At 44.1% G+C, this 15,000-nt stretch overlaps 1 protein-coding gene and 1 pseudogene across 2 annotated transcripts in view; one reads left to right on the top strand and one right to left on the bottom strand.

Annotated features, from left to right (window-relative positions):
• LOC310947353 (steroid hormone receptor ERR1-like) overlaps positions 1-6,899 on the bottom strand; it is an 8,878-nt pseudogene extending 1,979 nt beyond the window's left edge. The window contains exons 1-6 of the transcript in view: positions 6,859-6,899; positions 5,598-5,787; positions 4,821-4,974; positions 3,868-3,984; positions 2,138-2,474; positions 483-755 (exon numbers count right to left, since the gene is read on the bottom strand). The product of the transcript in view is annotated as a steroid hormone receptor ERR1-like (transcript). The remainder of the gene's footprint in view (positions 1-482; positions 756-2,137; positions 2,475-3,867; positions 3,985-4,820; positions 4,975-5,597; positions 5,788-6,858) is intronic.
• A 4,136-nt stretch (positions 6,900-11,035) lies between these two features.
• The window catches only part of ilkap (integrin-linked kinase-associated serine/threonine phosphatase), a 7,681-nt gene continuing 3,716 nt past the window's right edge, over positions 11,036-15,000 (top strand). Inside the window, exons 1-3 of the mRNA XM_083914010.1 lie at positions 11,036-11,329; positions 13,788-13,958; positions 14,670-14,790. Coding sequence (XP_083770136.1) covers positions 11,290-11,329; positions 13,788-13,958; positions 14,670-14,790 — 332 coding nt within the window. The 5' untranslated portion in view covers positions 11,036-11,289. The remainder of the gene's footprint in view (positions 11,330-13,787; positions 13,959-14,669; positions 14,791-15,000) is intronic.

Genomic DNA, 15,000 nt, shown 5'->3' with positions numbered 1-15,000 from the left:
TCGAAATATTGCGATTTTTTTGTCACAGTTAAACAGCTTTTTGGGGGAAAGTCACGCCCATTTTCCTTCTGCCAGCTTTGTCGGAACCAACAAACCGATCTCCAGCGCTGATACTGAGCTGTTACGTTACGTTACGTTACGTTACGTTACGTTACGCTACGTTACGTTACGTTACGTTACGTTACGTTACGTTACGTTACGTTACGTTACGTTACGTTACGTTACATTACGTTAGGTTACGTTACGTTACGTTACGTTACGTTACGTTACGTTACATTACGTTACGTTACGTTACGTTACGTTACGTTACGCTACGTTACGCTACGTTACGTTACGTCGTCCGCAGGTCGGGAAAAAGGTTCAACTGATCGAAGCTGTCGTTGAAATGTCGTGACGTAAAAAGTTAACGTTAAAAGAACCGTTTCTACAGAAACATCACGACCGTCCGGACCCTTCTGCAGCGTCTGTGCGTGTGGTCGTACCAGCGTTGGCGAGCGCCACGGCCTTCAGCGCCACCGCCTCCTCGGGGCTCAGGTTCATCGCCTGATATCTCGCCGTCAGGTGACGCAGCGCCTCGTACAGCTCGGCCAATCCCGCGGCTCGACACTCGGCCTCGTCCAGCTGCAGGTTCTCGGCGAACACGAGCTCCTCCCGCGCGGCGCCCTGCGACCGCCAGGCCACGCCCACCAGCAGCGCCTCCAGCCAACCGCTCTGCAGCAGAGACATCTGGTCGACCAATGACAGCCCGGAGAATCCTGAGAGGGGGCGGGGTTAGCAGGGGAGAGGGGCGGGGCCGAGCAGGCGAGAGGGGGCGGGGCCGAGTTCACACTTTTAATGATTAAAGGAAAATATTTATATTTATTTTATATTTAATAAAAGAAAAAAACATCAACAAAACAAAATGTTTCGACTTTAAGAGAAAATAACTAAAAATGTTAAAAATTATTTTGTGTAAAAAAAAATACAAAAGACTGAAAAACGATCTTATAATAAATAAAATAATAAATAATTATCCTGTAACTGCGATATTTTGTTCTTAAAATCAAGGATTTTATAATTAAAGAATAGAAAACAGATCTTGTAATTAAATTAAATTATTTCTTAATTAAAACAAAACATTTTGTGCAAAATGAAAATTGTAATTAAGAAAAATGATCTTGTAACAAACTTAAAATGAATTATTTCATAATTAAATAAAAAACAAAGGATTTCGTATCTGCAAGTTCTTATAATTAAATTAAATTATTTCTTAATAAAAATAAAATATTTTGTACATAAAAAATGTAATTAAGAGAAATGATCTTGTAACTTTAATAAAATATTTCATACTTAAAATTAAAAGTTTCGTAATTGAAGAAAACAGGATTTCGTATCTAAAAGTTGTTATAATTAAATTAAATTATTTCTTAATTAAAATAAAATATTTTGTAGTTGCAGAGATTTTATAACTGTGGGAAAAATATTTGTTACATTTAAAAATCCTAATTAATAAAAAACTTGTAACTGTTTTTCATAATTGAACAACTTTTAGGGGGAACAGTCAGTTTCCGACTTTTTCGTTTAAATATTACGACTTTTTTTGTCACAATCTTAAAACTTTTATCCCCAAAATATTAAGATTTTTTAGTTACAATCTAAAGACTTTTTTCCCGAAATTTTACGACTCTCTTGTTACAATCTTACGATTTTTTTTCTCAGAATCTTCCGACTTTTGTCACAAACTTAAAACTTTTTCCTCTAAATTTTACGACTTTTTCTTCGAAATATTACAACTTTTTAGTTACAAACTTGCAACTTTTTTCTTGAAATAGTAAGTTTTTTTCTCACAATCTTACGACTTTTTCCCCCGAAATATTACGACTTTGTTACAATCTTACGACTTTTTCTGGAAATATTACAACTTTTTTGTTACTATCTTACAATTTTTTCCTCAAATTTTTACGACTTTTTTCTCAGAATCTTACGTCTTTTTTCCTCGAAATATTACGACGTTTTTGTTAAAATCTTAAAACGTTTTTTCTCAAATATTACGACTTTTTTTGTCACAATTTTACGACTTTTGTGGGAACAGTCACGCTAGTTTTCCCTCTGCCAAACCTTTGTCTGACTTTCCTTGTCGGGAGATCGAACCGTGTACCTGGGATCTGTTTGGCCCAGCCGATCAGAACCAGCAGCTCCCGGTTCAGGAGGTCGCACAGCGTCAGCAGCGTCCGCAGGCCGCCGTCATTGGTCGAGTCGTCCTGGTTGGCGGCCAGGGGGGCGGGCTCAGTCAGCAGTAAATGGGAGATCACCTTGTTTCCTGAAAGAGAGATCGCGATGAGCATCGACGCCGTTTAACGTTCAGCGCTCTCACCGTCGGCGTCTGCGGTTGGACTCACGGCTGCTGATTGGCTGACAGCTGCGTGGACTCAGACCCGTCTCCGCCCGGCGCCTGTACTTCATCCGTCCTCCTCTCACGCGGTCCAGACGAACTCCTGCAGCACAGAGACGACGTTTACGGTCCGAGTCCGTTCAGATCAAAGAGTCACAGACGAGTGTCAAAGGTGCATTTGTGTCACTTTGTGGTTGTTTTGTGTCTCTTTGTAGTTGTTTTGTGTCTCTTTGTAGTTGTTTTGTGTCTCTTTGTGTTTGTTTTGTGTCTCTTTGTGGTTGTTTTGTGTCTCTTTGTAGTTGTTTTGTGTCTCTTTGTGGTTGTTTTGTGTCTCTTTGTAGTTGTTTTGTGTCTCTTTGTAGTTGTTTTGTGTCTCTTTGTAGTTGTTTTGTGTCTCTTTGTAGTTGTTTTGTGTCTCTTTGTAGTTGTTTTGTGTCTCTTTGTAGTTGTTTTGTGTTTCTTTGTGTTTGTTTTGTATCTCTTTGTGGTTGTTTTGTGTCTCTTTGTAGTTGTTTTGTGTCTCTTTGTGGTTGTTTTGTGTCTCTTTGTGGTTGTTTTGTGTCTCTTTGTAGTTGTTTTGTGTCTCTTTGTGGTTGTTTTGTGTCTCTTTGTAGTTGTTTTGTGTCTCTTTGTAGTTGTTTTGTGTCTCTTTGTGGTTGTTTTGTGTCTCTTTGTAGTTGTTTTGTGTCTCTTTGTAGTTGTTTTGTGTCTCTTTGTAGTTGTTTTGTGTCTCTTTGTGTTTGTTTTGTATCTCTTTGTGGTTGTTTTGTGTCTCTTTGTGGTTGTTTTGTGTCTCCTTGTGGTTGTTTTCTGTCTCTTTTTGGTTGTTTTGTGTCTCTTTGTAGTTGTTTTGTGTCACTGTGGTTGTTTTGTGTCTCTTTGTGGTTGTTTTGTGTCTCTTTGTGGTTGTTTTGTGTGTCTTTGTAGTTGTTTTGTGTCTCTTTGTAGTTGTTTTGTGTCTCTTTGTAGTTGTTTGTGTCTCTTTGTAGTTGTTTTGTGTCTCTTTGTAGTTGTTTCGTGTCTCTTTGTGGTTGTTTTGTGTCTCTTTGTATTTGTTTTGTGTGTCTTTGTGGTTGCTTTGTGTCTCTTTGTGGTTGTTTTGTGTCTCTTTGTGGTTGTTATGTGTCTCTTTGTGTTTGTTTTGTGTCTCTTTGTAGTTGTTTTGTGTCTCTTTGTGGTTGTTTTGTGTCTCTTTGTAGTTGTTTTGTGTCTCTTTGTAGTTGTTTTGTGTCTCTTTGTGGTTGTTTTGTGTCTCTTTGTAGTTGTTTTGTGTCTCTTTGTAGTTGTTTTGTGTCTCTTTGTAGTTGTTTTGTGTCTCTTTGTGGTTGTTATGTGTCTCTTTGTGTTTGTTTTGTGTCTCTTTGTAGTTGTTTTGTGTCTCTTTGTGTTTGTTTTGTGTCTCTTTGTGGTTGTTTTGTGTCTCTTTGTGGTTGTTTTGTGTCTCTTTGTGGTTGTTTTGTGTCTCTTTGTGGTTGTTTCGTGTCTCTTTGACGTACCCTCCCTCATCATCCCGGCCTGGAGGCACTTGTGGAGGCGGCACGCCTGACACGCTTTCCTTCTGCGCTTCGTGATCTCGCACTCGTTCATCCCCGGGCAGCTGTACTCGATGTTGCCTAGGTAACCACAAACAGGAAGTTCAACCGTGTCACATCCTCACCCAACGACACAGACGACCACAGCCCGGTGTATCTCGCTCGTACGAACAAAATAAGGTTTTAAATGTGAATGTTTCCCTGCAAAGACAAGATTTCACACTTTAAAGTAGAGTTTACATTAATGTGACGTCGGTTTGAATCCCGCGGCCTCGGCAGAGTTCTGTTCGCTTCAGCAGAGATGTTTAATCACTTTCACGCGCTCCGATGACGGAAATCAATGCTGTGAGTTTGTTTCTGGGGTCTGATGTTGGAGCTCACACACTAATCAATGATGCTGTTAGTCTGATGCCGTCTGAGCCACTGAGCCACTGATCCGTGTTCAACGCGACACTGACACTAAACCTGTTTTAGACCCCGAAAAAATCCACAAAAAGATGCAAAATGACTAAAAACAGATGCAAAACCAGCACAAAAAGATGCAAAATGACTAAAAATAGATGCAAAACCACCACAAAAAGATGCAAAATGAGTAAAAATAGAAACAAAACCAGCACAAAAAGATGCAAAATGACTAAAAATAGATGCAAAACCGCCACAAAAAGATGCAAAATGACTAAAAATAGTTGCAAAACACCACAAAAAGATGCAAAATGACTAAAAATAGATGCAAAACCACCACAAAAAGATGCAAAATGACTAAAAATAGATGCAAAACCAGCACAAAAAGATGCAAAATGACTAAAAATAGATGCAAAACCAGCACAAAAAGATGCAAAATGACTAAAAATAGATGCAAAACCACCACAAAAAGATGCAAAATGACTAAAAATAGATGCAAAACCATCCTCTCTCACCTTGGACGCTCCTCTTGAAGAACGCCTTGCAGGCCTCGCAGGACGCCACGCCGTAGTGGGACCCGGAGGCGAAGTCCCTGCACACCAGGCAGAGCGTCTTCGGGCCGACGGCGCCCATCGAGGACAGGAAGTCCCCCCTCAGGATGGCGTCCACCTTCGTTACACGATCAAAAGCTGTGTTTTATTTGTGCATTTCATCAGATTTCTTTATTATTATTATTATAACATTTCCTCATCATGTTAAATAAATAATAATAAATAATAATAAAAACATGAATTTAAATGAAAGTTAATTAGGAAACTAAATAAATAGGAGAATTAATAAAACTGTAAATAAATAAAGGATCTAATTAAAACTTTAATAATGATTTATGTTAAATTTTATACATTTATTAATAAGTAATTCTTCTAATGTCAAGAATTATTTTTATTTGTTTTTGCTGCATTTAATGGCCTAATAATTCATTTATTCATATTAATTCCTGATCTTTTGGACGACAAAATCACGTTTAAATTAAATGTTTTTAAATGTTTCGTTTTACGCAAAGTTACTTTAATGCCTGAAACATGTGCGGACTAAAATAACAAACATATTTTTGATAAATAATGTTTTTTTCTGTTTCATTTTGTTTCATAAACCCGGAGATTTTCAGTTCAACAGGACAGAAAACAGAGAAGTGGCGCTTAATCGAGGACACGCGTTTGTTGGGGACTATTTTCTGCGGCGGACTGATCCACATGTGTTGCTGTTTTTGTTTACAGTGTTTCTTTTTTCACCTGGGCTGAAAACGAGTCCGGCTGCACCGGCGAGAAACGCAGCGAAGCCTCCGACGCCGTGACGCTGCCTCCGACGCTTCCGCCGCTGGAACTAGATCCCGTCGGAGAGTCGACGTAAGACGAGGCCGGGCTGGGGAGGAGGAAGGCCGGAGACGGAGCTTCATCAGCCGGACACGAAGAGTCTGAGAGGCTGAGGAGAGAGAGAAGGAGGTGCTCAAACACTTCCTGGAGTCACAAAGAGACACAAAACAACCACAAAGAGACACAAAACAACCACAAAGAGACACAAAACAACTACAAAGAGACACAAAACAACTACAAAGAGACACGGAACAACTACAAAGAGACACAAAACAACCACAAAGAGACACAAAACAACCACAAAGAGACACAAAACAACTACAAAGAGACACGGAACAACTACAAAGAGACACGGAACAACTACAAAGAGACACAAAACAACCACAAAGACACAAAACAACTACAAAGAGACACAAAACAACTACAAAGAGACACGAAACAACTACAAAGAGACACGGAACAACTACAAAGAGACACAAAACAACCACAAAGACACAAAACAACTACAAAGAGACACAAAACAACTACAAAGAGACACAAAACTACCACAAAGAGACACAAAACAACTACAAAGAGACACAAAACAACTACAAAGAGACACAAAACAACTACAAAGAGACACAAAACAACCACAAAGAGACACAAAACAACCACAAAGAGACATATAACAACTACAAAGAGACACAAAACAACTAGAAAACAACCACAAAGAGACACAAAACAACTACAAAGACACAAAACAACTACAAAGAGACACAAAACAACTACAAAGACACACAAAACAACCACAAAGAGACACAAAACAACCACAAAGAGACACAAAACAACCACAGTGACACAAAACAACTACAAAGAGACACAAAACAACCACAAAGAGACACAAAACAAACACAAAGAGACACAAAACAACTACAAAGAGACACAAAACAACTACAAAGAGACACGAAACAACTACAAAGAGACAAAACAACTACAAATAGACACAAAACAACCACAAAGAGACACAAAACAACCACAAAGAGACACAAAACAACTACAAAGAGACACAAAATAACTACAAAGTGACACAAAACAACTACAAAGAGACACAAAACAACTACAAAGAGACACAAAACAACCACAAAGACACACAAAACAACTACAAAGACACAAACTGGTGCAGGGATCGTTTGTTTCTCACTGTTGTTGACGGATGAAGTGATCGTCGTCTGTCGGCTCCATCCTGGACCTGACCCCAGAGCAGCTTCACAAACAAACAAACAAACAAACAAACAAACAAACAAACTCCAGATGACCTCCGTGGTGCGTTCACAGACTCTGCCGTCGGTCGGTAAACACGAGCGCTCTGAGGGTACTTCAGGGTCCAGTGAGAGCGCAGGAAAAAGGAGTTCTCAGTGTTTCCTGCAGAGGAGAGAGATGATGCAGATCTGAGGCTCAGACGCGTCCGCACACATTTACCCGTCTGATCTGACGGGGCGGCGCCCGGGGGAGCAGCCAATCAGCACGCAGCATCGCCGGCCTGAGAGGATCCACTGCCTCCATCATCTCTGTTGATGTGGACGGTGACAGATGTAGGTCAGTGTGGAGCGCTGCACCTGCACCAGCTCCACACACACACACACACACACACACACACACACACACACACACACACACACACACACACACACACACACACACACACACACACACACACACACACACACACACACACACACACACACACACACACACACACACACACACACACACACACACAGAAGTGACTGCATTCATCAAACGTTACATGAGTTAAAAAGCTTCTTTATGTTTTAACATTTGTATTAATTCACCTGTTTGATTTTTTATTTTATTTTAAATGTGTTTGCTTATATTTGCATTGTTATTTTTGTTTATTTTGAATTTATTTTGACCTGTTTTCATTCATTTATTTTATATTTGCGTTATTTTCTCTATATATACTGTATTTCTCCATGTTTTTCTACTTAAACTAAACTACAAAGACACAAAACAACTACAAAGAGACACAAAACAACTACAAAGAGACAAAAACAACTACAAAGAGACACTAAACAACTACAAAGAGACACAAAACAACTACAAAGAGACGCAAAACAACTACAGAGACACAAAACAACTACAAAGAGACACAAAACAACCACAAAGAGACACAAAACAACTACAAAGAGACGCAAAACAACTACAAAGAGACACAAAACAACGACAAAGAGACACAAAACACCCAGAAGGAGACACAAAACAACTACAAAGAGACGCAAAACAACTACAAAGAGACGCAAAACAACTACAAAGAGACACAAAACAACTACAAAGAGACGCAAAACAACTACAAAGAGACACAAAACAACTACAAAGTGACACAAAACAACCACAAAGAGACACAAAACAACTACAAAGAGACACAAAACAACTACAAAGAGACGCAAAACAACTACAAAGAGACGCAAAACAACTACAAAGAGACACAAAACAACTACAAAGAGACGCAAAACAACTACAAAGAGACGCAAAACAACTACAAAGAGACGCAAAACAACTACAAAGAGACGCAAAACAACTACAAAGAGACACAAAACAACTACAAAGAGACACAAAACAACTACAAAGAGACGCAAAACAACTACAAAGAGACAAAACAACTACAAAGAGACGCAAAACAACTACAAAGAGACACAAAACAACTACAAAGAGACACAAAACAACTACAAAGAGACGCAAAACAACTACAAAGAGACACAAAACAACTACAAAGAGACACAAAACAACTACAAAGAGACACAAAACAACTACAAAGAGACACAAAACAACTACAAAGAGACGCAAAACAACTACAAAGAGACACAAAACAACTACAAAGAGACACAAAACAACTACAAAGAGACGCAAAACAACTACAAAGAGACAAAACAACTACAAAGAGACGCAAAACAACTACAAAGAGACACAAAACAACTACAAAGAGACACAAAACAACTACAAAGAGACGCAAAACAACTACAAAGAGACACAAAACAACTACAAAGAGACACAAAACAACTACAAAGAGACGCAAAACAACTACAAAGAGACAAAACAACTACAAAGAGACGCAAAACAACTACAAAGAGACACAAAACAACTACAAAGAGACACAAAACAACTACAAAGAGACACAAAACAACTACAAAGAGACGCAAAACAACTAAAAAGAGATGCAAAACAACTACAAAGAGACACAAAACAACTACAAAGAGACGCAAAACAACTACAAAGAGACGCAAAACAACTACAAAGAGACACAAAACAACTACAAAGAGACGCAAAACAACTACAAAGAGACGCAAAACAACTACAAAGAGACACAAAACAACTACAAAGAGACGCAAAACAACTACAAAGAGACGCAAAACAACTACAAAGAGACACAAAACAACTACAAAGAGACGCAAAACAACTACAAAGAGACGCAAAACAACTACAAAGAGACACAAAACAACTACAAAGAGACACAAAACAACTACAAAGAGACACAAAATAACTACAAAGAGACACAAAACAACTACAAAGAGACACAAAACAACCACAAAGAGACACAAAACAACCACAAACAGACACAAAACAACTACAAAGAGACACAAAACAACTACAAAGAGACACAAAACAACCACAAAGAGACACAAAACAACCACAAAGAGACACAAAACAACTACAAAGAGACACAAAACAACTACAAAGAGACACAAACAACTACAAAGAGACACAAAACAACTACAAAGAGACACAAAACAACTACAAAGAGACACAAACAACTACAAAGAGACACAAAACAACTACAAAGAGACACAAAACAACTACAAACAGACACAAAACAACTACAAACAGACACAAAACCACCACAAAGAGACACAAACAACTACAAAGAGACACAAAACAACTACAAAGAGACACAAAACAACTACAAAGAGACACAAAACAACCACAAAGAGACACAAAACAACTACAAAGAGACACAAAACGACTACAAAGAGACACAAAACGACCACAAAGAGACACAAAACAACCACAAAGAGACACAAAACAACCACAAAGACACAAAACAACCACAAAGAGACACAAAACAACCACAAAGAGAAACAAAACAACTACAAAGAGACACAAAACAACCACAAAGAGACACAAAACGACCACAAAGAGAAACAAACAACTACAAAGAGACACAAAACAACTACAAAGAGACACAAAACAACCACAAAAAGGATAGGCTTAGGGTTAGGGTTAGTTTAGAGACTTGAAACTTGGGCTACCCCCCCTATTTCGTGGTCTCCGAACGCACTCGTGCTAGTTTTGTTGCGATCAGACGTCGGGAACCCTTTGATCTTAAACAATTGTGTGCCTATTGTTTTTTCCTTAGGTGCTCATTTGTTGAGACTTTGCCTACCCCCCTATATTTATTTATTTTCTCCGGGTTCTCCGGTTTCCTCCCACAGTCCAAAGACGTGCAGGTGTTGGGTTCATTGATGACTCTAAATCACCCGTAGGTGTGAATGGTTGTCTGTCTCTGTTCGTCTCTATGTGTCCTGTGATAGACTGGCGTCCTGTCCAGGGTGGACCCCGCCTCACGCCACATGTCACCTGGGATAAGCGGTTGAAGATGAATGAATGAATGATATATAAAAAAGAATTAATAACTTCACATGCTATTACATTATTAAAATAAACATTAATTAAATTATACAATTTGACATGAATCGATTATAATTAATGAGAAAATTCCCAAAGAAATGTGTTCAGGGAAAAATACAAATATATTCTGAAAATGTTGCTCTTATTTTGAAGGCTGTCACCGGAGATGGTGCTGCTCTTATTTTGAAGGATTTGACCGGAGAATGTGTTTTTTTTTTCTTCATTTTGAAGGATGTGACCGGAAATGGTCTCGCTCTTATTTTGAAGGCTGTGACCTGAGATGGCCTCACTCTTATTTTGAAGGATGTGACAGGAAATGGTCACGCTCTTATTTTGAAGGCTTTGACCTGAGAACGTGTCGGTGTTGCTCTTATTTTGAAGGCTTTGACCTGAGAACGCGTCGGTGTTGCTCTTATTTTGAAGGCTTTGACCTGAGAATGTGTCGGTCTCACTCTTATTTTGAAGGCTGTGACCGGAGAACGTGTCGGTCTCGCTCTTATTTTGAAGGCTTTGACCGGAGGTGGTCACGGTCGTTGCTCTTATTTTGAAGGCTGTGACCGGAAATGGCGTCGCTCTTATTTTGAAGGCTTTGACCTGTGACCGTGTCGGTGTTGCTCTTATTTTGAAGGCTGTGACCGGACATGGTGTAACGGTCGTTGCTAGGTAACTTGATGCTAGTGTCTGGCGCTAAACTGTTCCACTCCGGAGCAAAAAATCATCGTTTCTGCGGTTAAAACGGATAAAACGGATAAAACGAGTTCACTTGTTATGACAATAATAATTTAACGAGTTTAATTAAACTTTAAAACACTTAAACTCACACGCACGCGCACACTGAAGCCGTCACAGGTGCGTTAGCTGTTAGCTATTAGCTGTTAGCGGCTGCTAGGCTAGTTAGCTGGTTGGCTAACGCTAGCTCCTCCGCAGAATGGACCTGTTCGACGACCTGCCAGAACCGACGCACTCCGGTGAGTTCAGCCGGTGTCCCCGGTGTTTCAGAGCCGGTGTCCCCGGTGTTTCAGAGCGAGTGTCCCCGGTGTGTCAGAGCGGGTGTCCCCGGTGTTTCAGAGCGGGTGTCCCCGGTGTTTAAGAGCGGGTGTCACCGGTGTTTAAGAGCGGGTATCCCCGGTGTTTAAGAGCGTGTGTCCCCGGTGTTTAAGAGCGTGTGTCCCCGGTGTTTCAGAGCGGGTGTCACCGGTGTGTCAGAGCGGGTGTCCCCGGTGTTTAAGAGCGGGTGTCACCGGTGTTTAAGAGCGGGTGTCCCCGGTGTTTCAGAGCGGGTATCCCCGGTGTTTAAGAGCGTGTGTCCCCGGTGTTTCAGAGCGGGTGTCACCGGTGTTTCAGAGCAGGTGTCCCCGGTGTTTCAGAGCGTGTGTCCCCGGTGTGTCAGAGCGTGTGTCCCCGGTGTGTCAGAGCGTGTGTCCCCGGTGTGTCAGAGCGTGTGTCCCCGGTGTGTCAGAGCAGGTGTCCCCGGTGTTTCAGAGCGTGTGTCCCCGGTGTTTCAGAGCGGGTGTCCCCGGTGTTTCAGAGCAGGTGTCCCCTGTGTTTCAGAGCGGGTGTCCCCGGTGTTTCAGAGCGTGTGTCCCCGGTGTTTCAGAGCGGGTGTCCCCGGTGTTTCAGAGCGGGTGTCCCCGGTGTTTCAGAGCAGGTGTCCCCGGTGTTTCAGAGCGGGTGTCCCCGGTGTTTAAGAGCGTGTGTCCCCGGTGTTTCAGAGCGTGTGTCCCCGGTGTTTCAGAGCGGGTGTCCCCGGTGTTTCAGAGCGGGTGTCCCCGGTGTTTCAGAGCAGGTGTCCCCGGTGTTTCAGAGCGGGTGTCCCCGGTGTTTCAGAGCAGTTGTCCCCGGTGTTTCAGAGCGGGTGTCCCCGGTGTTTTAGAGCGTGTGTCCCCGGTGTTTCAGAGCGGGTGTCCCCGGTGTTTCAGAGCGGGTGTCCCCGGTGTTTCAGAGCGGGTGTCCCCGGTGTGTCAGAGCGTGTGTCCCCGGTGTTTCAGAGCGGGTGTCCCCGGTGTGTCAGAGCGGGTGTCCCCGGTGTGTCAGAGCGTGTGTCCCCGGTGTTTCAGAGCGGGTGTCCCCGGTGTTTCAGAGGGGGTGTCCCCGGGGTTTCAGAGCGGGTGTCCCCGGTGTGTCAGAGCGGGTGTCCCCGGTGTTTCAGGGCGGGTGTCCCCGGTGTTTAAGAGCGGGTGTCACCGGTGTTTAAGAGCGGGTATCCCCGGTGTTTAAGAGCGTGTGTCCCCGGTGTTTAAGAGCGTGTGTCCCCGGTGTTTCAGAGCGGGTGTCACCGGTGTGTCAGAGCGGGTGTCCCCGGTGTTTAAGAGCGGGTGTCACCGGTGTTTAAGAGCGGGTGTCCCCGGTGTTTCAGAGCGGGTATCCCCGGTGTTTAAGAGCGTGTGTCCCCGGTGTTTCAGAGCGGGTGTCACCGGTGTTTCAGAGCGGGTGTCACAGGTGTGTCAGAGCAGGTGTCCCCGGTGTTTCAGAGCGTGTGTCCCCGGTGTGTCAGAGCAGGTGTCCCCGGTGTTTCAGAGCGTGTGTCCCCGGTGTTTCAGAGCGGGTGTCCCCGGTGTTTCAGAGCGTGTGTCCCCGGTGTTTCAGAGCGGGTGTCCCCGGTGTTTCAGAGCAGGTGTCCCCGGTGTTTCAGAGCGGGTGTCCCCGGTGTTTCAGAGCGTGTGTCCCCGGTGTTTCAGAGCGGGTGTCCCCGGTGTTTCAGAGCGGGTGTCCCCGGTGTTTCAGAGCGGGTGTCCCCGGTGTTTCAGAGCGGGTGTCCCCGGTGTTTAAGAGCGTGTGTCCCCGGTGTTTCAGAGCGTGTGTCCCCGGTGTTTCAGAGCGTGTGTCCCCGGTGTTTCAGAGCGGGTGTCCCCGGTGTTTCAGAGCGGGTGTCCCCGGTGTTTCAGAGCGGGTGTCCCCGGTGTTTCAGAGCGGGTGTCCCCGGTGTTTCAGAGCGTGTGTCCCCGGTGTTTCAGAGCGGGTGTCCCCGGTGTTTCAGAGCGGGTGTCCCCGGTGTGTCAGAGCGTGTGTCCCCGGGGTTTCAGAGCGGGTGTCACCGGTGTTTCAGAGCGGGTGTCCCCGGTGTGTCAGAGCGGGTGTCCCCGGTGTGTCAGAGCGGGTGTCCCCGGTGTTTCAGAGCGGGTGTCCCCGGTGTGTCAGAGCGGGTGTCCCCGGTGTTTAAGAGCGGGTGTCCCCGGTGTTTAAGAGCGGGTGTCACCGGTGTTTAAGAGCAGGTGTCCCCGGTGTTTCAGAGCGGGTGTCCCCGGTGTTTCAGAGCGGGTGTCCCCGGTGTTTCAGAGCGGGTGTCCCCGGTGTTTCAGAGCGGGTGTTACCGGTGTTTCAGAGCGGGTGTCCCCGGTGTTTCAGAGCGGGTGTCCCCGGTGTGTCAGAGCGGGTGTCACCGTTTTCCCTCCACATAAAGACTTCATGTTTCTTCTTCTGGTCCAGTTTCTGCAGCGCTCACCGCTCCACTAGAGGCCACCAACAAAAAAGAAGAAGAAGAAGAAGAGGAGGAGGAGGAGGAGGAGGAGAGAAGACGGAAGAGAAGAAGAGAGGATGGCGAGCGTCACGGCGCCGAAACAGATCGAGGGGCGGAGGTCAAGAAAGTTTGTAGAGAAGGTTTCCAGCTCTTCCACCGCAGAGTTTGTTTGTGTCCCTGCTCCGAGAGACGGGACTGACGTGTGTGTGTGTGTGTGTGTGTGTGTGTGTGTGTGTGTGTGTGTGTGTGTGTGTGTGTGTGTGTGTGTGTGTGTGTGTGTGTGTGTGTGTGTGTGTGTGTGTGTGTGTGTGTGTGTGTGTGTGTGTGTGTGTGTGTGTGTGTGTACCTGTCTGTCTGTGTGTGCGTGTGTGTGTGTGTGCCTCTCTCTGTGTGAGCGTGTGTGTGTGTGTACCTCTGTGTGTGTGTACCTCTGTGTGTGTGTGTGTGTACCTCTGTGTGTGTGTGTGTACCTCTCTGTGTGTGTACCTGTGTGTGTGTGTGTACCTCTGTGTGTGTGTGTGTACCTCTGTGTGTGTTTGTGTGTACCTCTGTGTGTGTGTTTGTGTGTGTACCTCTCTGTGTGTGTGTGTGTGTGTGTGTACGTGTGTGTGTACACCTCTGTCTGTGCGTGTGTGTACACCTCTGTCTGTCTGTGTGTGTGTGTGTGTGTGTGTGTGTGTGTGTGTGTGTGTGTGTGTGTGTGTGTGTGTGTGTGTGTGTGTGTGTGTGTGTGTGTGTGTGTGTGTGTGTGTGTGTGTGTGTGTGTGTGTGTGTGTGTGTGTGTGTGTGTGTGTGTGTGTGTGTGTGTGTGAACCTGTGTGTGTATGTGTGTGTGTGTGTGTGTGGTCCAGGCGGCGTCCCCGTGCTGACGGCCTACGTGGCGGCGAGGCGCGGCGAGCGTGAGGAGATGCAGGACGCTCACGTGCTGCTGCCGGACCTGAGCGAGCGTCTGAGCGCTCTGCCCGGACACGTGTGAGTCATCGACCACGATCCGCACCAAACACGACTTCCTCTGATCCAAACGCCAAAGAATTCATGTTTTTAACACATTAAACATTAAACACGACTCAGCGTCGCCTTTAGAGACGCTCACGACTCAGGGATCTGAACAAACACACGAGCCTCATGAACGTGTTTCTAATGTTCTCAATAAAGTCCCGCCCAGCAGCCGTCCCCACAGGA

This window comes from Echiichthys vipera (assembly GCF_963691815.1).
Source record: "Echiichthys vipera genome assembly, chromosome: 5".
Lineage (NCBI taxonomy): Eukaryota > Metazoa > Chordata > Actinopteri > Perciformes > Trachinidae > Echiichthys > Echiichthys vipera.
This window is presented reverse-complemented; position numbering and strand designations above follow the sequence as displayed.